At 37.6% G+C, this 26137-nt stretch overlaps 4 protein-coding genes across 5 annotated transcripts; all 4 read right to left on the bottom strand.

The window, feature by feature from the left end:
• etnk1 (ethanolamine kinase 1) lies at nt 1-10468 on the bottom strand. 2 transcript variants are annotated; one of them, XM_077709512.1, is made up of 9 exons: nt 10340-10468; nt 9597-9782; nt 8426-8685; nt 7206-7346; nt 6080-6222; nt 2289-2372; nt 2050-2210; nt 1876-1949; nt 1-1306 (listed from the first exon to the last, which is right to left on the bottom strand). In XM_077709512.1, exons 2-9 carry the CDS (start codon nt 9741-9743, stop codon nt 1234-1236), a joined length of 1083 nt encoding a protein of 360 aa, XP_077565638.1. In that variant the 5' UTR covers nt 9744-9782; nt 10340-10468; the 3' UTR covers nt 1-1233. The 2 variants fall into 2 exon arrangements, with proteins under 2 accessions (XP_077565638.1, XP_077565637.1); XM_077709511.1 differs by lacking the exon at nt 10340-10468 and having other exon boundaries at nt 9597-9922.
• Nucleotides 10469-10766: 298 nt separating this feature from the next.
• pyroxd1 (pyridine nucleotide-disulphide oxidoreductase domain 1) lies at nt 10767-14782 on the bottom strand. Its single transcript, XM_077709705.1, has 13 exons — nt 14595-14782; nt 14439-14519; nt 14076-14195; nt 13443-13571; nt 12975-13048; nt 12734-12912; nt 12571-12668; nt 12397-12499; nt 12203-12321; nt 11751-11873; nt 11301-11438; nt 11141-11230; nt 10767-11072 (listed from the first exon to the last, which is right to left on the bottom strand). The coding sequence occupies exons 1-13, from the start codon at nt 14670-14672 to the stop codon at nt 10914-10916; spliced, it is 1491 nt and encodes a 496-aa protein (XP_077565831.1). The 5' UTR covers nt 14673-14782; the 3' UTR covers nt 10767-10913.
• A 1548-nt stretch (nt 14783-16330) lies between these two features.
• On the bottom strand, nt 16331-18594 carry iapp (islet amyloid polypeptide). Its single transcript, XM_077709882.1, has 4 exons — nt 17969-18594; nt 17054-17142; nt 16716-16841; nt 16331-16642 (listed from the first exon to the last, which is right to left on the bottom strand). Exons 2-4 carry the CDS (start codon nt 17134-17136, stop codon nt 16465-16467), a joined length of 387 nt encoding a protein of 128 aa, XP_077566008.1. The 5' UTR covers nt 17137-17142; nt 17969-18594; the 3' UTR covers nt 16331-16464.
• A 1045-nt stretch (nt 18595-19639) lies between these two features.
• Nucleotides 19640-26115, bottom strand: slco1e1 (solute carrier organic anion transporter family, member 1E1). The gene is made up of 13 exons (XM_077709571.1): nt 25950-26115; nt 25601-25875; nt 25047-25177; nt 23989-24132; nt 23811-23909; nt 22827-23051; nt 22597-22761; nt 21598-21793; nt 21353-21518; nt 20451-20635; nt 20306-20370; nt 20099-20216; nt 19640-20029 (listed from the first exon to the last, which is right to left on the bottom strand). Exons 1-13 carry the CDS (start codon nt 26046-26048, stop codon nt 19768-19770), a joined length of 2130 nt encoding a protein of 709 aa, XP_077565697.1. The 5' UTR covers nt 26049-26115; the 3' UTR covers nt 19640-19767.
• Between the last annotated feature and the right edge of the window lie 22 nt (nt 26116-26137).

Consider the following 26137-nt stretch of genomic DNA (forward strand, 5'->3'; position numbering starts at 1 on the left):
TAAAGAGTAAATACTTTACTTCTTATTTTTCTAAGTTTGTTTACAGTATTTTTAAATCATATTGCAACTCTATTCACTTTTATAACCTTACAAAAGAAAAATTCAAACAAGCAAAGTTATATAACATTACTGTACATTATTAACAATATACAATAATGACCAGAAATAACAGAGTGGGGGGGGGGGGGGGGGGTTAAAGGTCACAGAACTATAGAATCTTGTCTTTGAGATGTTTGGACATATTTCCCCAAAATATCACAGTTATTATATGTAAACAATCCTCTTTTTCACATTTCAAAAGCTTTTGGCATTGATTTGTGATTTCAAGTCAACTCGCCTCATAACAAACAAATGGACTTGATTTCCAAACGTTGACAAGTAGAAAATTTAAGTGCACACCGGCGAAACAACACTTAATCTATTTGACAATTGGAAAATGAACAGTGCAAAGAACAGTGAAAATTGGAATCACATTTGCATTCAAAATAACTGGCTCCCAAATCTCATCCTTATTGGGAAATTTGAAATAAAGGCTCTTAGAATTACCCAAATTGCTAAAAGTGGTTGATTTTTCCTAAAATAACAAGCATAAAATCATCTTTTTCCTTCTCTCTTGGTCCTTACATCAGTAGCAGCCATTTTTCTTTGACCTCCTAAGCAATCCGTCCTCTGCTTTTCCCTCCGTTCACATTGAAATATTTTCTACAAATAACTTTTTGGTCTCAATCCGAACGAAAGCAGCTCATCGCGATGAATTCCGGAATGCTGAAAACGGCCATTTTGAGTTTCTCTCCTCCCGACTATTGTTTTTAACCCTGACTTTAACACACTGAAAAAGATAACAACAACCCCAGGGAGAGAGAACTACATAACGCACTGGCCTGGAAAATAAGGGTGTCAAAACAACAGCCATTTGTTATGTTTTGCTTCCCGCTCCCTTAGCGACGCATAAACAGCATTTTCTCCCAAAGGGGGAGGAGTTTCCATGGGAGTCACCAGGTAATTATTAGTGTTTGACTCTCCTCCCGATTCCCAGATAGAAATGATCATCCAACACATGCGAACGAACGGGTTTTTAAGCGTGTGTCAGACCATTTTTTTGAACTGAACTCGTCACATCGCGCAAAAAAAAAGTCTTCCCGCCTTGTGCCCCCAGAGGGCGCTCAATGCTTTTCGTGAGAGGCACTGAGGAAGTGGAGGAAGAGGGATCAGGGTCGGCGTTGGGGTGTTGGTTTATTCCGGTAGGCTCAACATAGTCACTGCAGGTTTCATTTTGAAGTACTGATTGAAGCGAAGAACTGCATATCTATGAAGGGGAGAAGAGAGGATTATTAAGAGCAGCGGTGTCAAACATACAGCCCGCGGGCCGGATCCGGCCCGTCTGGTGGTTTGGTACGGCCCGGGGAAGAAAGCTGCATTGTATAAAAAAAAATATGAATTTTTTTCAACTTGTAGTTCTTGTATTATTCACAAGGGAGCGATGTGTTTTAGTACATGCAGACAACATGAATTGGTATTTATTTATGTTCTTATGTTATTCTCTTGTTCATAATATATTGTTTATAATGTAAAAGGAAAATTGTGCTAATAAACATTTTGATAATTGACTCATTCTTTGCACTAATTATTAGTATTAGTGACTAATACAAAGGAAAAAAAAGTGGGCTTATTGTTAGTTCTGTCATTTTGCAATGGTCCGGCCCGCTGGGGCACTGGGGGTGCTGGAGCCAAACCCAGGCAACAATAACACAGTATTCAATTGCACGCTAAAAGAAATTAAAGGACTACAAGCTCAGTTCTAATCTAATGCAGTAAAAGTACTCGGTGAGATGATAATAACTAACTTTTAAGCACAAAAGAATGAGTCCAACTTACTCCAGAAAGTCAAAGTCAATGGTGGAGAATTTGGCTTGAATCAAAGCCCAGAGAGCCCAGAAGAAATGTGATGCCTGCAAGAAGTAAAATGATGTTTCAGACACACAAGACCAATGGCAAAAGTCACCTTTTTCCATTAATGAGATTGTTTTTATTAAAAAACTATGGACTCACCAGAGCAAAGCGGTTGACCTGCACATAAAGTGTCTCCACTTCCCTCTCAGTTACTTCATTACTGTGACCTTTGTGTTCTTTGTAGGCTTCCAAGTACGATCGTAGCCACTGCAACTGGAAATTCCGTGAGGGGTAGTTTCTATAATCCACTTCGTTCAAACCTGTAGAAGAGAAATAAACAGTTAAATTAATTAACTCCCCCTTCAGGGCTGTTCTATTCTATTCTATTCTACACTTACCAGCAAACTCATTGAAATGATTTCCAATGTCGAAGGCCTGGTAATTGTAGCCAGCGTACTCGTAGTCAATAAACTTGACGTTTTCTGCAAGGAGAAGCAGTTTTGTTTACACAGAAGCACGAGATATCATGACATCATCATTATCATCATGTTTTTTTTGTGTGTGTGTCCCTTTTGTTAACTCAGATGTCAGACTGTCGATTGGCTTTTCTGTCCAACTAAGGGGTGTCCAAAATAGGGCCGGTGGCCCAAGTATTAATTGACCCCCCTCCCCCAGCAAATTATGAAGACATCTCATAATAGCTCACAAAATAATCTTAGGTTCACTGCAAATTCTTTTGAATTTCTTAAGATTTAGCACTAAATTTAGAGAGTCATTTCAAAAGTATCCATTGTTGAGGGTGCTCAGACTTTTGTCGCCGGTCAAATGGTGACAGTTTACTGTTGAAACCAGCTCTAAAAATTATATTCATGAGAGAAAGTTTAATATCTAAGAGAGAGAGTTTAATATCGAAGTACTGTTTAATATCTAAGTACTGTTTAATATCTAAGTACTGTTTAATATCCAATACTGTTTAATATGTACTTTTCAACAGTACTTAGATATTAAACAATACTTAGATGTTAAACTCTCTCATGAATCAACAGTAGACGGTTAGATATTAAACTCTCTCATGAATATAATTGTCAGAGGTGGTTTCAACAGTACTTAGCTATTAAACAGTACTTCGATATCAAACTCTCTCTCATGAATATAATTTTGAGAGCTGGTTTCAACAGTAAACTCTGTCACCATTTGACCGGCGACCAAAAGAGACCAAAAGGTCGGCGACCAAACATCCGGTCATGATTATTGAGTACTGCTGGCAGCAATCATTTGGGTCGCTATCAGCCCTCCAAGTCAAAATGGATCAATAGCAGCCAATGAATAGGTGTAATAAGTGCTAAGATTTCAATTTGGCCCTTGTATATATATGTATATATATATTTTTTTTTTAAACAACCCTCAGAGAATAAAAGTTTGGACACCCCTGGTCCAACCGGATATGGGGTTGGGGGACTCAGCAGTTCAAGCAAGAGTTTGCATTTTGAGAAGCTTTTGTGCAAATGTAAGTTAATACAGGAGGGGTGTTTTTTGAAGGGGTTATCTTCCAGCTGCGATAACACTCTCAGTGAAAGAAGGAGAAAAAAAAAACAAGAGTCAGCACTAAAAGTTACAAAGGAAAGGAACATAACATGACACTTGCCAAAACTGGTTTGACAAGAATGCACAAGCGGGGTGTCATAACAGTAAAAGAGGATCCAATACATAAAAAAAGCACTTCCAGGTAAAATATTAGCAAAGTGACGAACAAAAAAAGGAAAGTGAGGTTATATAACGGTATAACAAGCTAGAGGGCATGCGAGAACAGCAATTTGACTGCATTTTTGCACTTTTATGTTGAGAAGTTCCATCTTAAAATACAAACTCTTGCTTGACATGCCCAGTTTTGACAGAATAAGAATTGGGAAGGGAAGCCAAAATGAAAAACAGGATTTAGCGGTCATGGCAAACATGATTTTTTTCTTTTTTTTTTCTTTTAAGTTTGCTTTTTTTTTGTTTGAGCTGATGCTGGACTACACAGAAAGACACTGAGGTTGGGTTACCAGGTGGAGTGTGGGTCCTAGCGGGACACAACTGAACACCTCCAGGCAGTGGCTATAGCCCCCCCTGTGCAGCAGATGAAAAGGTTGGGGCAAACATCTTTCACACATGCTCACTGGCTCACTGACAAATTTCCCTCTGCACGATATTCAAAGTTTGTACCCCTTTTTTTCTCATGATGTTTTCTAACATTTTTTTTTCATAAACACGCCCCTCCAATGCTCCCGTCTCATTGTTGGCGGCCAACCCAATCGCGTGACACCATTTTGCCACTCCTCCAAAACGACATGTTCTAAATTGAAACGTAATTAATCCCAAGGCAAAAAAATATATTAAAAAAAATTCAAAAAGCCATCAAAAATGTTTTTTTTCTCACATCCGACGTTCCGTTTTATCCGAGCTTGAAACACGATTCAGCAAATGTGCAATAGAAACAAAGTGGGGGTCGGTGGGCACTTTTCGGCCCGGGGGCCATATTGACTTAAAAAATTTGACAGATGGGCGGGGTCAGCAAAAGATATGATACACATAAAAAAGTGCATCCGTTAACAGTACATATGAAACATAAACAGAAAAAAGGACTAAAGTATTAACATACTCATCACTCATCATTAAAGTATAAAGTACAAAGTAAAGTAAAAAGGAATGTAGTATTAAGAAATATTAAAATGTAATTTAAAAAAGATAGAGGGGCTATAAAACACAAAAAAACAAATAAAAGTGGACAGAGCTACTGCCACTGGCTTCCGTGTGACGGCGCCATCTTGGGGATAAAAAAATATATATTTGGACAACGTCGGCGGGCCGGATTAAAAGGCCTAACGGGTCCGTATGTGGCCCGCGGGCCGTAGTTTGCCCATGTGTCTGACCTAATCCGAGGACAATGACTACTTGTTTACGGGATTGTAGAAATAAAGTTTTGAGTCTGTTTTGCGGAAGTGTGTTTCAGCTTGGTAAAATGCAGCTAATATATATAAAGAGAAGACCAGGTTAAAGAAAAAAGGTGGTATCACCCGCTTGGCAAGAGGCCTAGAAATAAAAGTGAGGGAGGGATGGCATTGGAGGGCGCCATGGCAGCCATGACTTCCTACGCGAGTGAAGTTTGCCGCTCTCCATCGCCGCCTCGGCTGTTCCTCCTATGGGAGAGAGGCTAGACACAAGGAGCTGTGAGAATGGCCCCCGCCCCTCGCCGCTATGGGACGAGGGGGCTGACAGCTGGGGTACACCCCGCCCTCATTACATACCCCGTTTCTCACTCGGCCTTAGTCACCCCTCACTTTCATTCCCGAGAATGTACTTTGTACTTTTTACAGATATTAGTAGGTTTGTGACGAGGCAAAAAATGTGAGAAATTCACCAAAAAAATGTGAAACCAAGCTGACATTCACATAACAGTGAGTTAATATTACCAGTAAAATGACTTAAAAGTTCAAATTGACGAGATGTGACTGTCGATGACTGAATAATTGAAAAGCTAATGTAGTAATTAACACTTATTTTAGATGTACTGCAATATAGATTAAAAAAACAATACAAACTTACAATGAGAGTAGAAATAATGTACAGTTGAATTGTATTACTATGTATTAATCAATTCTAAAGTCATAAATAGTATACTTTTAAATGTACTGCCTTAATATAGAAGTAAACTAGTCCTACACTGATTCTATGAGTTAATGCAAAGTTAAAAGAATTAACAGTGAGATTAAAGGCAATGAATTGTTGTTAAATAATGAATATTTACATAGAAATAAACTATTCCAACAATTATGAGTTCATGCAAAATTGAAAGAATTAACTGTAAGATTAAATGCAATAAATTTTTGTTAAATAATGAATATTTAAAGTAGTATTAATCAGACTTGATTTTAAACTTCCCATCATATTAATGCAATGATCTATATTAACTCGCCCAGTCTTAGGAAAAACTACTAAGTATACTAAATAGCACTTATTGAAGTTTTCATTTATTTATAAAAGATTTAGTGTCATTCAAATTATATCCACAGCCCTATATAATAAGAAAAATGTCTTAGTTAAGGAAGCTGCAATGCAGTTAAAGACATCCTACCTGCGCAGCAGCGCTCGCCACACCACAAATCAGCCACACAAAAAATGCGAGAGGCGGCACCAGGGGTTGACTCACCGGCCTGCTTGTTGTAGATGATATTTTTGCAAAGTAGGTCGTTGTGGCACAGTACCACAGGGGAGCCCAGCAATGACAAGCTTTGCTGGAGCCACACCAGTTCCTCTCGCAGGCAACGTGGGCTGGGCACTTCCATGTTCAACCTGGAGACGGAAGAAGTCAGAATGACACGCGAAAACATGGGCTATGCAAGTCGGCGAAAAGTTCTCTCTAATTTTTTGTTGGTCTGGGCAGAAAGACAACCTCCCTGATCACACTGAGTGACATCATCATTGCTCGCTATGGGCATACCAGTATTACACCTGCCATAAGCAGGTGCATGTCAATGTTCCCTCTAATTTTTCATGTAAAAAATGCTGTAAAAGATGAAAAACAAAAGAGTGGACAGAGCTATTGCCACAGGCTGCCGTGTAAACAGCACCATCATGGGAAAATGTGTAAAAAAAAATGTGAAAAATGTAAAATAATAAAAATAATAAATAAAAAAGTTAGGATTTTATTTACTGCACGCCATATGATTGCTGCTGCGCAGAGAAGAGAGTAGTGCGCAATTGTTCGCTTCGGTGAAAACTATCTATATATTGCATTGGACTATATTATATATCTTTGTCTATATCTTTGTCTATATCTTTGTCTATATCTTTGTCTATATCTTTGTCTATATCTTTGTCTATATCTTTGTCTATATCTTTGTCTATATCTTTGTCTATATCTTTGTCTATATCTTTGTCTATATCTTTGTCTATATCTTTGTCTATATCTTTGTCTATATCTTTGTCTATATCTTTGTCTATATCTTTGTCTGTCTCTGTCTCTATCTCTATATATTAATATAACTATTTATAGTACTATATTGCATTGTACTGGGGGAGTGATGACTATTTTCCCTATTAATTACTATTTTTAATCTGATTCATAACTAACTTGTCTTGATCAGTAAAAGAGAAGTCATAAGGATGATCAGTTATGGTTTGCAAATTTTTTCTCAGGGTTTTTATCTGTGGTTTCGCCCTTGTGGCGGTTTTGCAGACTGGCTCTGAAGGCCATGGTCGTGGCTTCACATGCAGATAAGAGAACGCCAATGACAAAATTATACATTTTGGTGAAAGATTTTTTTGGTGCTCACCTGGCATTCTTCTCAGGGTCTGCAAAGTACTTTGGGATAAGGGAGAAGTACTTGCCCATCTTCAGCCATAAGTCCGACTGGGGCACCCAGCCATTGTGAGCGTGAATGGCGTGATACTTGGCGAGCTGTCTGGCGATGAGCCTGTGGGATCCAGACAATGGGATTTCATGAATACCAAAATAACTAGAGCGTGGCTAGTTGTGTTTACCGTGTTGCTGGGGTAATATGGCGGTTTATTATTCAAGCCGGTTGGTTTTGTTTTGTTTGTTTGGGTAAGAAAAAATGGTTACTGTCATTAAATTGCTTGAGGCATGGGCGCTCACACTTTTTTGCTCCAAGATCTACTTTTTAATAATCCAAAATACCAGTATCTACATTGTTGTGAGGGTTAGAATTCAGAGCTAGGCAGTATTGGAGGGCCACTGCAGGTACAGCTTTTTTTTCTACAGACTACTTTGACCCAAAGGTTAAAGGTCATGGGGCGCATTAACGTCAACTCCATTTCATGTGGGCCGGACCGTTTTAGATATATTATTTAGATTTTTTTTTTTTATAAATGGAGTAAAAAAACTGGATTAAAAGCAACATTAAAAATAATGTTTATTTGATTTTCTTTTAATGATTTGTTGTTTTATTTTAAAAGGACACAAATTTTTCTTTAATTATTTTCCATATAAAAGTGGAAAACAGAAAATATTTTTTAAATATTAGAAAATATTTTTTGAACTGAAAACATTGATTAAAAATAAATAAATTATAGATTTAAAAGGGAAAATCTGGAAATATATACATCTATAATGGCTGCACCATTTTAGATGTAATATATATATATATTTTAAATGGATTAAAAAAACTAGATAAAAAGCAACATTAAAAACATGTTTTTTGAACTAAAAACATAAAAAATATTTAAAAAATGAAATTATTGTTTTAAAAGGGAAAAAAAATCTGAAAATATAATATACATCTATAATCTTCATTTTAATTTGATCCTAAAACAGCACCAGCACTCATGATTGACTTTCCAGGGCCACACAAAATGATGCAGCGGGCCAGATTTGGCCCCCGGGCCGCCACTTTGACCCCCTCCTTTAACCCCCTCCTTTAACCAAAGAGGGTTGTGCTGAAATAAAAACCACCTGCCTGCAATCCAATAACATACCAAATGTGTGGAAAGATCGCTATCTACCATACTGGCCCACCCTTGGCTTATGGGATACCTGAAAACAGGCTGGCTGCGGATATGCTCGGGTTCCAGAGCAGTTCCTTGCAGAAACTCGTAGCAGAGGCCATTGTTGAAGGTGCAGTATAGACGTGGCGCGCAGCGGTGTGCGTGAAGCACTCGGAAACTCTTCACTTCATTCTCCCGGTCGATCAGAAGTTCCGTTTTATTACCGTAGATGCGGACGAGTACCACGTCCTGCATGGCCGCACCCACGTAGCAGCCAAGTAACTTATTGGTGATGCCGTCAGTGAAAAACTGGGAAGGCGAGAGCAAGGATTTCATTAGAAACATATGTCTGGTTTTTTTTTTCTTTTTTTTTTGCATTGTTACATAACTTTGAGGAAGTATGTTGGAATCAAGCCTGAATCTTTTGTTCTAGCAGTGCCGTGCAGGGGTGTCAACATACCAGCCCACTAATTGTTATCTCTGTGAGGCACCGACTGGGAATGATAGGAATTTTATTTTCATGCCCACACATAGACAGACAGGTTTTTTGCTGAGTTCCCCGTTTGTTTTTGTTTTGTTTTTCATTGAGGAAGATGGGGAAAAGGGTCAAGCGCGTGACTGACTTTATCCTGGCTGTGTTGACACCACAAACCTGCACACCTAAACTCTATGGCTGAGTAGTAGTGCAAAAATGCAGGTCATTTTTTTAGTATTATCAACCATTTTTTGGTGCATTAATATAAAATGACCTTCATTCAATGCAAAATGACAGCATTTAGAGTTCAATGTTCATCCACTAGGGCACAAAACGTGCATATTTATATAGTTTAACCAGTTTTTTTGCGCAGTGCTGAATGCTTTCTCACCAAAAGATGTTTGGAAATATTTGCAAGAGTTTATGTATACTATTTATACCAAATTAACTGACTGGTGACGCAATCAGTCCAAAGAAAGCTCGGGAAGCTTTAGGTCGTGGCTTTGAAATGACGCAGTTGCAAACAGCGCTAAGGAAAAGTACCCGCAACACGACTGTAAATACACCAGTAATACATCGTTATGAACAAAATCATGATACTACGCGCTTGGTATTCGACTTCCACAGTGGCCATTTTTAAGGAAGGAAGATGTCGTGACGAGACGATCAGCTTTCTTGAATTCGGTTTCAAGTCTTACATAACGTTTTGGTGACATCAAAAACTAAAAGCAGACGCAACTCCCACCTTTATTTTGACCTCCGCAGGTTTCCAGTTTGGTCTCAGTTCCTTGACCAGTTTCAATGCACCGGTTCTGTAGTCTTTCTCCTCCACTGTCACATCTATTTTAGGCACGGCAGGGGCCTCTTCTGGTACATGAATGTAGTTGGCCATATTTGGGTTTTGATTCGTAATATCCACGTGGTAAAGTAACTGTTAAAAGCAAGAAGCGCAAGCAAAATGTGAAGAAGGTTTGACAATCTTCTTCATATAATCCCAATGATTGAGGATAGTATGCGGCAACGCCTCTCCAAAAGCCCCCGCCCACTTAGTGGAAACGTTCGCCTGGTGCATGATGGGAAGAAAAATCCATGAGGCGCGCTCGATTCATGTCATAGCATATCCCGAAATTAAACTATACACCCACTCTTGTCAAATATACCAAAACGTTCATGTCAAAAAACAGCTATCATGCAATCTCAGTAAATTAATATGTTTTTTAAATCGGGAATATAAATTGTTGTCAGATAAGACTCAAAACGGATAAATTAAACGTGCGCTATTATGTAACTCAAACCGGCACTTCCTGGTAATTACACTGAAACGCACACCAAATAAAGCCAGAACGGCGTGGGCTATTGACGTAACATCCGCCAGTCACTTCGAATGGGGTGACTTGAGTTGCGCATCAAAGTCTAGACGTTTTAAATGTCAGCTGCCAGGCTTTAGGAGCCAAGTAAGCGGATACTTAGACGGCAAATCCACTTTACCTAAAGAAGATAGTTCTCCAGTGTCGTAGACGACCATTTTCCAAGGGTTGCTAGGGAATGCATGAGCATAACTTGCAAATGTCAGCACCCCAAAACACTAACATTCTTCGCCTATTGGACAGACTGTCCTTACCCTTTAAGAAATAAGCTGCCTTTGTTTGGATCACAGGCTGGATAAGAATAGGAATAACATGTGATTCACATCAAATAAGAAATCACATGAGTCCTTTGTGAAGTCATCAAGCGCAATTGATTAAAGATTAACTCCAAATACTTAGTCATCATCTATTCTATTCCTTACCCAAATCAAACACTCCTACTGAGACCCAACATGGATTTATTCCTGAAAATTTGATGACACATGCCCCAACTATTCCCTGAGTTAAACTTCAACAACCACACAATCAAAGGAGCAATTTATTCACTGCCGACAAATAACCCGAGGCTGAAAATGTGTTTTTTGCAGACATTTTACTTGACTCTTTTGGTGTTTTCTGGAATGTATCAACAAAGACACACTCCAATGTCCTTTCCAGGCACAAGTCAGAGGTTTACTGTGTTTTTGTACATTTCCTTAATCAAAATAGTCTTCTATATCAACATCAGGGTTGAGCAGGTCCTCCCCATACTCTGTGAGATCCATTTGGTTCAAAATAAGGTTCTCAAATGTCTCTTCTAAGTCGGTTTCTCCGATGAGCACTGCTCCGACCATTCTGCCCCTCTGTAGGACCACCTGGGAGGAAAAAAACATGAGTTTAGCGCAAAGATCATCGGATCAGGCTTCCATTTTAGTACAGTCACCTTGACATACTCCTGCCCTTTAGTGTAGCGCAATAGTAGCTCATAGTCGGATCCCAGCCCCTGTGCGTTGAACTTCCCAAGCAGGACGACCTACAAATGGCGTTGGTGAGGATTGATGATTAACCAGACGGCGTAGGAAGCAAAATGTACTCCTTCCTACCTTGTAGTTGAAGAATTTGGTGATGTGCGAGAAGAGTTCGAAGCAGAAATCCAACTCAATGGTTTCAGAGAGGACTCGAGCGGCCATACATCGCCCGGCGTGCCACCCCATTTGGCGAGCTTGAGTCCACAAACGCATCTACATGCAAGGGAGCAGCCGTGACCGGACGTTTAGTCGCCGGTCTGTTGGCCGCCGGTCAAATGTACTTAGATATTAAACAGTACTTGGATATTAAACAGTACTTAGATATTAAACAGTACTTAGATATTATACAGTACTTAGATATTAAACAGTACTTAGATATTAAACAGTACTTAGATATTAAACAGTACTTAGATATTAAACTCTCACCAAAAGGGACCAAAAGACCGGCAACCAAACGTCCGAGCACCAGAACGCGGAAAATATGAACATGCCATAATGATTTTAAATCACATGCCGGCGGCTTACCTGCTGCCACAGAGAACTGTGCTCCCAGCATGCCGTGCATACGTCCCCAGCGGCGTAAACGTCAGGCTCCGATGTGACCATGTGATCGTCCACTCGGAGGCCGCCGTCTTCTGCCAGAGTAAACTGAAGGATGCATTCATGCCTAGTGTTATTATAGGGCTTTGAAATAGATTTTTTGCGTATATATTACTCACACTCAATGTTCCCTCTAAACTTTTTTTGGACAGAGCTACTGCCACAGTAGCTCTATCCAATCTTAAGTTTTTTGTGTTTTACAGCATGTTTTACATGAAAAATTAGAGGGAACATTGACATGCACCTGCTTATGGCAGGTATGATACTGGTATGCCCATAGCGAGCAATAATGACGTCACTCAGACTGGTACTCAGTGCACTCAGGGAGGTTGTCATTCTGCCTAGACCAATGAAAAATTAGAGGGAACATTACTTACACTGTTGCCGTGGAGAAAGGGCTCCGTGTTGGGCGTCACCCCAGTTGCACTCACGACAAAGTCGCACCCAAACGTCTTGCCGTTAGTCAACTTTACATAAACAGGCCACTTTTCTTCATCTAAAAATGAGGAAAAATGTGAAAACACATTTTGAAATGATTCATGTAGGTCACCATTGTTCAAACTGTTCTCACCAGTATCGAGTGTGTGTGTTTCCGATTGGGAATTGAGCATCTCCTCAGAGGTGAAGATCTTTTCCACCTCACACTGATATTCCACGGAGACTCTACGGGATGCCTGACCGAAAAAAAAATGGGTCGACTAGTTTGAATTTTCAAGATAAACAAACAAAAGCTTTCGGTTCCCACCTCTTCTGAACCTTTAAGAACAAGATCTCGGTGCCAGTCTGGACCCAGAGCGCTGCCGGGTTCCGTGTGCCCGGAATCGTGCCCTCGCCTGTGGCGATCTAAGGGAAAAAAAATGGCGCATGTAAGTCGTCGGCCTGAGAAATAACTGCTATTAGAATAAGACCTGCTGTGAAAGTTTGGGCCTCGGTTGTGTAGCGAGATCGCTTGCACGGAGCAACTCGCTTTGGCTTGTCAGCGCCCAAAGATGGCGTCAGGAACTTCGCCGCTCCCGCATCAAAGAAGGCATTACCGATGGCGTCGTCCTTTACAACCCAGATCACCTGGCAGCCTTCCACTTCATACCTAAACAGGAGTTTTGATCAATGTAAAGAGAAACTAGCAACCTCAAAATAAAGTCTACTCACACTAACTCCAAGGCAATTCCTCCATTTCCAATGACGACTATCCTCTTGGCTTTTGTTAACTGCTTTTGAAAGTCCTAAAATACAAGTGAATCCATGAGTTTGAGTGCACTTAAGAGCACAATTGCGCACTACTGTCGTCTTCTCCGCGCAGCAGCAATCATATGGCGCGCAGTAAATAAAATCCAAACTTTTTTTTTACCCTTTTCCCCATAATGGCGCCATTTACTCGACAGCCAGTGGTAGTAGCATTGTCCATTCTTATGTTTTTCGTGTTTTATACCATGTTTTACATGAAAAATTAGAGGGAAAATTGACAGGCAGGTGTCATACTGGTGTACCCATAGCGAGCAATGATGATGTCACTCACACTGGTACTCATTGCGCTCAGGGAGGTTGTCTTTCAGCCCAGACCAATGAAAAATTAGAGGGAACATTGCTTAAGAGGATATTTCAAATGGATAGAGGTACCTGAGCACTGTCCGTGTCACGAATGCCCAAAATATATGGTTTGTCGTGGCTTAGCAGCTTCGGCCTGGCCCCACTGCAGATGCACAGCAACTCATAGCCATAAATGTGTCCATCTTCAGTTTCTACAAGCTGTTAAATATGAAAAATATAGTCTTGAATGATGCATTCTTTGCCATGGGGTTTGGAGTTTTGAGCATGAATCCACAAGGTGGCGATATTTGACAAAGCAACAATTTACGATGGTTTTACTTCCATTTGTGTTGATCATAACTCTGCAAAGTATTTCTTCTGTCAATTCAATATTAGTTAATGTTGAAAATATGAAGCCACAAGGTGGCGATATTTGACAAAGCAACAGTTTACACTGGTTTTACAATGTAAAATTTACATGATTTGGATGGGAAAAGGAGTGGTGAATTTAATTAAATCTTATGTGAAAAGAAGGAAAATGAATGAGTATAATGATGAAATCAATATGTAATTTAATATATTTTATCTAATATTCATTGATGCATTTTAATGTTTCTATTTTCCCAATTTGCGTTGATAAAAACTCTCTGCAAAGCATTTCTTCTATTATTTCAACATTTGTTAATATTGAAAACATGTTAATGTATATAATAAAATCCTTACATGCGATTGTGTATGCAGTCTTTTAACAGGAGAGTGAATGACAGTCAAATTGGAGTATTTTTCTTCCAAAACACTTGCCGGTTGTTCCTCCACATCAAACTCCTCCAAAACCTTGGCCACCTATTAAAAAGATGGAAATCATATCATGATTTACCATAATAAAAAATATAATAATAATAAAAAAAACTTTTAAAACGTTTAGTGCAATTGACCAAAATCAAAGCTCAAATCATCAAATAAGTAGTCACTTTTTTCTTTTAATTGAAATGTCAATGACACATTTGGACGGTTTTCTCACAATTCAAAGGAATAAATCGTCTTTTGCCGTCAATGACAAACGGTGAAAGTCTTTTTCTATCGAACCTGCTTATAGTTGGTGACTGTCTTGATATGTGCGCCTGCGGTAATCAGGGCGACGTCATCTGACGGTAAACTGTATGACAACTGCCAATACAAATACACAGGAAAATCATTTTTAGTATTATTATTATGCATTTAGATTGGCTGATAATACTTCACCTGCTCAACACAAGTTACGCCAGCAATACCACCACCGATGACCACAAACTTGAATGTTTTGCGTGTTTTACTAGCCATGGCACAGAATTCTTGATTAAATGTAATAAAGTATATTAATTATTGGACACTGTGAATCATTTTTGTACTACCGTCAGCATACTTCCTTGTTTACATAAACTACGGAATATGAGAAGGATTTTTACAGGAACTACGGCAAGTGGGAATAAAGAGATTGTACGCGATTTTAAATGTATAAATATTATAATGCATTTGTGGTATTTTATCTATATATAAGCTAATACAAATGTAATAACAATAATACAGACATTATATATATATATATATATATATATATATATATATATATATATATATATATATATATATATATATATATATATATATATATATATATATATATATATATATATATATATATATATATATATATATATATATATATATATATATATATATATATATATATATATATATATAATGTCTGTATTACTATTATTACATTTGTATTCCTAGAAACAAGGCAACCTGCATTGTTGGAATTTAATGATTAAGTGCACCTGTAATGTCAGAAATTAATGGGGTCACCTATACCTGAAAACTTCCATCAAGCTGCATTAGTGCAATGATATAAACAACTCCATCCCAGATGAAAGTGCAATGCAAATTACAATCTTGACACTATGGCGGATGTGACTCCATTGCTTTTTTTAATTTATTTAGTAGCAAAAGATGACACTTGTTCATTTTTCCTCAAAACCTTTTATGTCCATTTGAAAAATATACATATCCGACTGAGTAAATCAGGTCATTGGTAATCCAGCACAGGTTAATGTTGTGCGTCATATATCCCCCCTCTTGATGTTCGTGATGCTATCCTGAATAACCTAAGCAGGAATACAATACAATAGTCGTATACCATATATGTAAAGGCATTTCCTGAAGGAATGGCCCATTCCATATTCTTGCAATATTATGGTGAAACCAGTACATGAATTACCTCATTTGGTTTGATATTTTTACTTTAACTAGAAAAAAAACATCCTATGAATAATTTCTCTGAGAAATCTAATGTCGAGTACCTCAGCATGCCAATGAAATTTGACTATTACCGGCATAGCTTGTTTCTGTGTATTTAATCAAAGTAATGATGACTCATAAGCCTTATTTGACAAGAATTAGGCGGAGGTTAAAATGAATTAGTACTGTCAAAGTTTTCACTTTCATTTTGTTATTTTGAGATGTGCTACTGCCACTGGCTGCCGCGTAAACGGCGCCATCATGGGGATAAGGGTTAAAAAAAAGTTTGAATTTTATTTACTGCGCGCCATATGATTGCTGCTGCGCAGAGAAAAGTACAGTGTTCCCTCGCTACTTCGCGGTTCAGCTACCGCGGACTCAGAGCTTCGCGGTTTTTTTTTGGGGAGAAAAAAAATACAAATATTACATTGTAACAACATATTTTACAGTTTTTTTTTTCTATAACATGAATTTCACTCCCTCTACCCGTATTCTATATGGTGTACTGTATACAGGGGGTAAAAAAAATTTAACCGCGATAACCGGGGGAACACTGTATATCTTTATTTCTTAAGCACTTGAGAAAATTCTTTAAAAATTCTACTTTAAAATGAGATCAACTCCACATATATATTTTACCCCAATTTTTATTCTTTTTATTCATAGCATTTCTTGTCCATACATTCATATATGCCACTATACAAAAACATTAAGACAATACTTACAATAACACAAAGGACAAATATACTCTAGCTTAAGATTTTAGAGTAGAGTGAATCCCTTTTTATAACTATTGTACATTTATTATATACAGTCATCATTACTTATAATACTAAAGAGAAAGATAATAACTAGAAGGCAGAAGTAAGGCCCTCTTGCCATAGGTTGCAGAACCGACATTAGTTGGCGTATATACAGTACCAAAAGTGTTACTTGAACGCACCAAAAAGTCTGCTAGTCTTTGGGTGACGCATGTTGCCGTGTTGCATTTCCTCTTTTGGATGGAATGGCTTAAAAAAAAGACAAGAAAAGATAAAATAAAGGGCAAAATGGTTAGATCGACCTCATTTACAGATAACCCACCTGTTTTTATTCGGGAGCCCTGGTTGGGATCGTGCCGCCAAAACACTGAGGAAGGGATTGGAGAAAGGGAACACGGACCACTCTTCTTCTTTGCCCTCATCGTTGAATGAGTTGGAACTGGAGTGTCTGAATCAGAAATGAGAAGCTCTGAGTGTGATGACTCCCTCTTGGAACTCCAGTCCCAAGAGGGAGAAGAAAAAGTGGCCACTTAACTCTTCCTATTTCAATCCACATCTTGTCTAAGATGAGAACAATTTGGCTTGCTGAACTCCGTTTATACGCCTACATTTTATGCGATCGACTATCAAAAAAAAAAGGTTTATAGTGTGTTCACTTGCCTGTTTCCTGGCGCTGTGGCGATACAATGCAGCAAGGCAAATTGTATTAGGACTAATGCAAAGACTCTTGGGTGATGATACATGGCGATCTGGAAAAAAAAGAACAAAAAATGTTGAACACAATAAATTAATTTAACACACAGATTTTAAATGCAATTGAAATGTTTACTATGGAGATAATAGACAAATAATACTAATAAAAAGAAACATACTGCTCCGATTTTTTTTTAATAAAGTATATATATATATATGTAAGTATAAAGAATAAAAATCTGGAAAAAAGAAAAAAAAAAAGCATTCAACTAATTTAACCCACTGATTTTAAATGCAGAATAAATGTTTACTATAGAGATAATAGACTAATTATACTTTTTTAAAAGAGCATAAAATAAAAATAAACATACTGCTAAAAAAACATTAAATAAAGTGTATATATATGTACATTTGAAAGTATAAAAATCTTGAAAAATATTGCCCACTGGAGAATATTCATCAGTGTTAAATATGACTAAATTATGTTATGCTACTTCTATTTATATTTATACTATTTCAAATTGCATATAGATAAAAATAAAATTCTCATTAGTATTATTAACCTTATATATGAATACAAATGTATAGGCTCCAAAAAAGTATATATACGTACATTTGAAAGCATAAAAATCATGAAAAATATTGCCCAATGGACTAAATTATGTTATGCTAATTATATTTATATCTACACTATTTCAAATAGCATAAAACATATTCTCATGAGTATTATTAACCGTATATCTAAATACAAATGCACAGTAGAAAAGTAAAAGCCTATTTAATAAGACCTAATGCATACAGTGCATAACACGCTAAGGCATGAATACAAAAAAAATTAATTTATTTTTAATAAATCAAAAGTCCACTATCCAATGTACTTACATTTGCGGAGATGATGCTGGTCTATTACTGAGCAGTCCCTTGGTTTGCCACTCCGTTTCCCAATGCGCCAACACTTATATTTGCTGCGCTCCAACCACTTATGACATCAACTCTCCAAATATAGCTGAATGAATGTAGTGAATCCTTGAAAGGTGAGGTTAAAGGGGGTCCTATATTATATGCAAAGCTATACTTCCAACCTTAACACGCCAACTTTCACAATTTGCCAATGTCATCCATTTAAGAGACAAGAAAAGCACGAAAATACTTGGGGAGAAGACCGATGCCCTTCCGGATGCTTCCCGAAGTTTGCAGTGACCCCAAGTTTGCCCCTTTCTGCTTCCCCCTTGACTTTAATGAATTATAAATGGAATGTGGTTAGTCTCATTAATAATAATGAGCGGCTCATTATCTTAATTAGGCAAGTGAGAATCTATGAATGAATAAATGGATTACATGGGTATTTAAACATTGATTTTGCTGCACTATACACTGTTAAATATAGTACAGACTGTGTAGTATACACATTATATGTATATGTACATTATACAACATATATTTAACAGCTTTATGTTATTTACAAAGTACTTTTATATTCATTTGCAGTTTTGAGGCTTGTCTAGTTAGTTTTTCTGACTTTCTGTGTTACAGTAAGAAAAACAAAAGGTATTTCAAATAGACGCTTTCCAGTTAATATTTACTCTATCTACTCCACCTTAAAAGTGAATGTGACTGAAATGACTAAAAAAAACAAACATAACCTTGTTCACGTGGGTTGAATACACGTAAATATGCAAAAATATGCTATTTGCACTGCACTTGGAACAGTACATATTCATATATAAGGCCCATTTTTTTGTTTTGCATAAATGTAAAAGAGCTTTGCTAGCGTGAATGAGCCTGTGTAGCGCATTGAAAGCTCCGATTGTGACACAAGGTTCATTGGGTTCACACCAACACGAGCTAAAACAGTGTGAAATGGATTCATATGCTCGTATGTATTAAAGCAGCAATATGTAACATTTGCACCGGAATCGTTCCATAAATGTCCCTGATACTACAAAAAAACTACTTCGAAAAACTTCTAACCTGGTTGTCCGAGCTGAAAATATCCCATTTTAAAAGTGGATTGCCCAAAAAATATTGTTTACAACAGTCAGATCGCGCTACACCAATCCACCAATGATGTACTACAAAATGTACGTATAAATGTACATTATCATATTCAAGTATGGTTATTTGTACACTTTGTGTATACTTAAACCAGATGTATGTGTACTAGAACTGTACGTCTACTTGTTGTAGTGGTCTGCCGTCAGGGCCTTCAAGGCCTTCTCTGTTGGCCAATAAGATATCTGAATCACAGAATGATGTTAATTATATTTTGTCCATGAATACTTATTAAATAATTCCAAATTGTCTGTTAGCTTTCTGACATCATTAAAATAGTTTTTGAGGGTTGAATTGATTCCGATAGCTGAAGGCGCTACTACAAAATTCACGGACCGCCACTGACTTTTGTAGTACAGTTGTCCAAACCAACACAACTAAACTACACACATAATACCTCAGAAAGTGAATTTTTCATTTCATTTAGCAACCCAAAAGGGAAGAATGTTGTATAAATCAGTATTTGGATATTAGTTGCTGTACCATGTTTGGCCACCAAGCTTACAGATTACTCCTTTTATTTATTGCAACAGATTTAGAACTCTTTGGAACATACATTTTCTTTACTTCCATAAAAATAAGACATTCAACACAATAAAATTCCATTTAAATTCATCTGGGCGATATTTTCACGACATTTTCTTCGCCGGTTGCTTTTCGTTTTTTTTACTAACTTCATCCTCGTCGGTTGTAAAGACGAAACCATTATTAAGAACTCCTTTGACGTCTTTTGTACTGTTCGGATCGTTCATTATTGTTAATTGAGGTCGAAGTTCAACTTCACGTTGGTTTTCCTTCTTTTGGAAATGTTTTCGGAGGAGGATTATCACAGCTAAAGTGAAAAAAAACGAGGCTCCGCTGAGGCCTGAGACTAAACCGAGAAAGATTACCCTGTAAAAAAAATGGAGGAGTTAATATAGTACACCACAATGTGTTACACATAAAAAAATGTCGTCATACCTGTACATATCGGCATCATAAATTCGACAAGCTCCTTTTCCACCGCAATTTTTAACTGACCACTTCAGGCAAGTTAGATCAATAAACGCTCCAAAATATATCGGCGCTGGAATCCCACCTATTAATAAAACAGTAGTATCTACTTTAATATCCAAGTAGTACAATACCAGATCTAAAAAGACAAGGATAATGCAGGACAACTCTTACCAAGAACTCGCATAATCATAGTCTGCAATCCCACAGCAAGGGATTTAAGTTGTGGGCTGATGCATCTGTAATAGAAGAATATTTAGAAAAAAATATATACTATACATTGAATATTTTTACCGCCCGTGTCACTGAAAAGGAAGACCTTATGATAATCATGTACGCAGGCGTGATTCCCAGAGAGTTAATGAAGGCGCTGAGGACAGATACAGCCATGTAGGAGGTGAAACTTCGGCTGCAGCTTTTGGCTTGGGGGCACTGCCCCAGTTTCACAGACGTGCTGCTGCCCGCCGGGTAAGACGCAGACACGCAGGTGCAGTTATGGAACACCTGCAGGTGAATGAATGTATTCCGTCAGCGACACTTGTTTATCGTGGCCGGACATTTGGTCGCCCGGTCTTTTGGTCGCTGGTCAAATAGTGACATAGAGTTTACTGTTGAAACCAGCTCTCAAAATTATATTCATGAGAGAGTTTGAGATCTAAGATAGAGAGTTTAATATCTAAGTACTGTTTAATATCTAAGCACTGTTTAATATCTAAGTACTGTTTCATGTCTAAGTACTGTTTAATATCCAAGTACTGTTTAATATCTAAGTACTGTTTAATATCCCAGTACTGTTTAATATCTAAGTACTGTTTAATATCTAAGTACTGTTCAATATCTAAGCACTGTTGAAATCAGCTCTCAAAATTATATTCATGAGAGAGTTTAATATCTAAACATCTACTGTTTTCAACAGTACTTAGACATTAAACAGTACTTAGATATTAAACAGTACTTAGATATCAAAAAGTACTTAGATATTAAACAGTACTTAGATATTAAACAGTACTTAGATATTAAACAGTACTTAGATATTAAACTCTCTCTCTTAGATATTAAACTCTCTCTCTTAGATATTAAACTCTCTCTCTTAGATATTAAACTCTCTCTCATGAATAAAATTCTGAGAGCTGGTTTCAACAGTAAACTCTCTGTCCCCACTTGACCTGCGACCAAACATCCGAGCACCTTATTTACAGGCTTTTGTCAAAATAGCCATACCGTTTCTTTGCCGTATCCACTATAACCGAGGCATCCGGCCAAACACGGTGTGATATAAGTTATTCCGCTGTCTGAGCAAATTGGATCCCAGTCATCCAACGAGCAGGAACAATTGCTGTTGCACTGGGAGAAAAGATTTCGCCCACCGTGTAACACTCCTGGCGTTCTGTCAGTGATAAAGAAAGGTGAAGTTTAATGGCAATATGTTGCAGATTGCGAACAGAGGGTGATAGAGGGTTGCTAACCCGTTGTATGAAGTGGTGAGTCCTGCCACAGGAATATTGTCACACTGACTAGTAAACTTGAGCAACATAAATAAGTACGATACGAGTGAAACCCCAAAGGAGAACTGAGCTCCTGATATGGTACTCAGTTTATATCGTTTCATTAGAATGCCACCCAGAAAGATCCCCAGGGCGACGGCTGGAATGGTCAGTATCCCTGTAAGAAAGAAACATATTTTACTCTCAATTCCATGTTGTACTCCTTCACATTTTTTATGCTATCTGGCTTCCTTATCTGAGCTATATAGTAACACCATTGCAAAATGTGTATTGCCAACTTAATAAGTCTTTAGATTTGTTTTAATGTGTGGGAATGGATTGTTTGCCCTTTGCTGGTGAAAGAAACAGCAAGACGTTGCCATGGTAGCATGTAAAAAGTGTCTACTTAAACCTAATGTTATAAATCAGAGGCCTCAAACCTGTGGCTGAAGGCCAATTGAGTGTTTTAAACAATGTTCCTTCTAATTTTTTCGTTGGTCTGGGTAGAAAGACAAGCTTCCTCTAATTTTTGATGTAAAACATGCTGTAAAACACTAAAAAACATAAGAGTGGACAGAGCTACTGCCACGTAAATGGTACTATCATGGGAAAAAAAAACCAAAAAAATAAGTTTGGATTTTATTTACTGCGCGCCATATGATTGCTGCTGCGCAGAGAAGACGAGAATAGTGCGCAATAGAGCTTAGAGGGAACATTGGTTGAAAAAACTAACTTTTATTTCACTATTAGGATGCAGAGTGATGTCATTTTTTCCCTTATTTCAGTAGGCAAAGGTTATTTAGTTGGATTATCATCAAATTTGCAGAATATATATTATATATAGGACACAGAAGTTGGTGAAAAGGAATTTCAAAATGACCTGTTAACATGTTTGTCTATTTAACTCAAAAGCTTTGTGACAAGGGTAAGATTCAAAGGTTGTATAGGCTAGAATTTGACCAATGGTGGTCCTCTATTCACCTATTAGGAAGTTGGCTCTGGATGCTGACTGTCCAAATTGCTGCTCAATATATTTGGCATTGAAGGTGAACATGCCAACAAATGCATTGAACTTCAGCGTATTGCCAATCATGAGCAGGATGAAGATGGGATTGCAAAAAAGGCACTTCAGTGAAGGGAAGAACCCTAAAAGAGATCAAGATTGAAAAGATGCTATTTTTTAACATGAGGGAGATCAGATTCTGTTGTACCTTTTCCGAGTTCTTCAATCTTTTTTATTGGCTTGTTGTCGGAGGAATCTGACATGGTATCGGATCTTTTTTCCACAGGTGGGGGTTTGGCATCTTCACCCTCAGGGGATTGAGGAAGGAAAAAGAAAGGGACGCTGGAGAGGAAGAGTAGGCTGGCGGATAATAGCATTCCCAACCACCAGGCTCCAACCCAGCGGGCATCCTTGGGGGAGATGGTTATACTTTCTGGGGGGAAAATAAATGATGCTTTCAATTGGGGAAACTATAAGTATAGACTAATAAAATCATAGGCTTGTTTTAAACAACATCAAAAAAGTCAATTAAGTGCAAGTGATTTAATATATGAGTACTGTTTAATATCTAAGTACTGTTGAAAACAGTAGATATTTAGATTTTAAACTCACTCTCATTAATATAACTTTGAGAGCTGGTTTCATCAGTACTTAGATATTAAACAGTACTTAGATATTAAACACTACTTGGATATTAAACAGTACTTGGATATTAAACAGTACTTGGATATTAAACAGTACTTAGATATTAAACAGTACTTAGATATTAAACTCTCTCTCATGAATATAATTCTGAGAGCTGGTTTCAACAGTACTTAGATATTAAACAGTACTTAGATATTAAACAGTACTTAGATATTAAACAGTACTTAGATATTAAACAGTACTTAGATATTAAACAGTACTTAGATATTAAACAGTACTTAGATATTAAACAGTACTTAAATATTGAACTCTCTCATAGATATTAAACCCTCTCCCATTGATATTAAACCCTCTCTCATTGATATTAAACCCTCTCTCATAGATATTAAACTCTCTCTCCTGAAAATAATTCTGAGAGCTGGGACCAAAAGACCGGCGACCAAACGTCCAGTCACGTGAGCCTCCAAATACAAACACTTCCCCAAGTCTATTGAATAACTCAATCCCTGATTTTCATTCTCCCATTTGTATTTGTGTTCAAACTCACCCATATCAACAAATCCGATGTCGACATATAGATTAGCACAGTAGGACCCCAGGAGGTAGCCAAATATAGGGCCAAGGAGAGCAATTGTCTGGAGACAAGCTGTCAAGCAAAAAAAAGTACAAATAGTTGATTTTCCGAAGAGGCTGTTCAAATAAATATATCAGGAAATGAACTTTACCAATATAGAAAGGAGAGTTTTCCGCTTTGGCAAAGTCATCGATGTACGAGATTCCCAGAGGTGTGACGGGGGTCTCCCCGATCCCCCTCAGCGCGTTCCCCAGGAACACGTAGATCCACATGCTGGAGCCGGACTTCTCGCATGCTGTGAAAACACAATTATCGGCTGTAAAGGAATGCCTCTCTTGTGTTAGCTATGGCTAATATGAAATTGATCATCACAAAGGGGTATTGGGATCTTGGACGTTTGGTCGCCTGTCTTTTGGTCACCGGTCTTTTGGTCCCTTTTGGTCACTCGTCAAATGGTGACAGAGAGTTTACTGTTGAAACCAGCTCTCAAAATTATATTCATGGGAGAGAGTTTAATATCTAAGTACTGTTTCATATCTAAGTACTCCTGAAAACAGGACATATTTAGATATTAAACTCTCTCTCATGACATTAAACAGTACTTAGATATTAAACAGTACTTAGATATTAAACAGTACTTAGATATTAAACAGTACTTGGATATCAAACAGTACTTAGATATTAAACAGTACTTAGATATTAAACAGCACTTAGATATTAAACAGAAATTAGATATTAAACAGTACTTAGTTATTAAACAGTACTTGGATATCAAACAGTACTTAGATATTAAACAGTACTTAGATATTAAACAGTACTTCCATATTAAACAGTACTTAGATATTAAACTTCTCTCATAAATATAATTTTGAGAGCTGGTTTCATCAGCGACCAAAAGACCGGCGACCAAACGTCCGGTTACGAGGGGGGGGTGCAAATCGGAATTCAATTTCAGACAGGCGAGGAGGAAGAGGAGGACATTCTCAGAATAGTTGGAGCAAAGCCAGTATTTTGAGTTTACCGCTCTCTTTCTGCTTCTTCTCAACATTTGAGACTTGGACATTCCAAAGGAAATATTTGTTGGCTACCTTTCGTCGTTTCTAAGCAGCTTAATTTGCCGCGTAAGCGAGGTTTCTGTGGGAACGGGGCGGATCGTGCTCAGGGGAAAAGAAAGGTTAATCTACTGGGAGTTGTAATGGAATCGTATACCTTGTGTCATGTTGTGGAGTGGTTGTTTCCAGTGGTTGTTGTTGTTGTTGTTGGTGATGTCAGGCCTAACACAAGCAATTGTGCCTGTGCTGTCATTTTGGGATGAAGCAATAACCGTCTCGTATTTGTACCTGAAAGATAATGTTTCAGATTATCGTTTTCTGTTCTGTTTTTTCACTCATTTAAGGTGAATCAATAGTTGTTTTTTAATGATAAAAATAATTAAGGTGAAAGTTTCATTTTTAATAATTTAACTACAGCAAAATTGTATCCATATTTATGAGAAAACATGATTTATCTTTCCAAAAAATGGATCAATTTTTTTAAGAGAAAAGATGAATTGCATTTATATTTCCAGACACTCTAAAAACTAATCCATGTCATTATAGTTATTTAAGTTTTTATTAACAGATTTAATGGAAGTAAATAGCTGAGTCAGTACTATTATTCAATACCTACTTTTCTATTGAAATCAAGTTGATTTTACAATTACTTTCCAGTTTTACTTGCTTAAAATTGGCTAAACAATCATTTGGTCCAAATATTGTTCTTACGGTCCCATGAAGAAATGCGTCATTCCTGTGAGAAGCGCTCCCGCCGCCATAAGTACAGAACCCCATGCGATGAGCCTTGGTCGGTTCATCTTGGCGCCAAAATGGCTGACCACGGCTAGAAACAAAAGATTTCCCATCTCAAAACCCCCATCAATGAGGCCTATGTGCAAGCTAGAGAGTTCAAAACGCCTCTCTAGTTGAGTGATGGCGCTTTTGGTGAAGGTTCCCGCCAGAGTTTTGCAGAAATAAGAGAAGGACAGCGCCACAATAAACATCTGCAGAAAACCAAAGGAGAAAACCCATTATACATATTATACTGAGTAAATCACCGGAATATATGATATGATACCTTGAGAGCTGAGATGTTACACCGTCGTTTTTTGCTGACATCTCCATCAGAGACAAAAAGAGCGTGTTGGCTGGTCATCTTGCTTTTGTCGTCCATCATTAGTTCAGCCTTTCACAACTAGTGACCAATGTTTTCTCTATTTTTTTGTTGGTCTGGGCAGAAAGACAACATCATCATTGCTCGTTATG

This window comes from Stigmatopora nigra, chromosome 23, assembly GCF_051989575.1.
Source record: "Stigmatopora nigra isolate UIUO_SnigA chromosome 23, RoL_Snig_1.1, whole genome shotgun sequence".
In the NCBI taxonomy this organism is placed as follows: Eukaryota; Metazoa; Chordata; class Actinopteri; order Syngnathiformes; family Syngnathidae; genus Stigmatopora; species Stigmatopora nigra.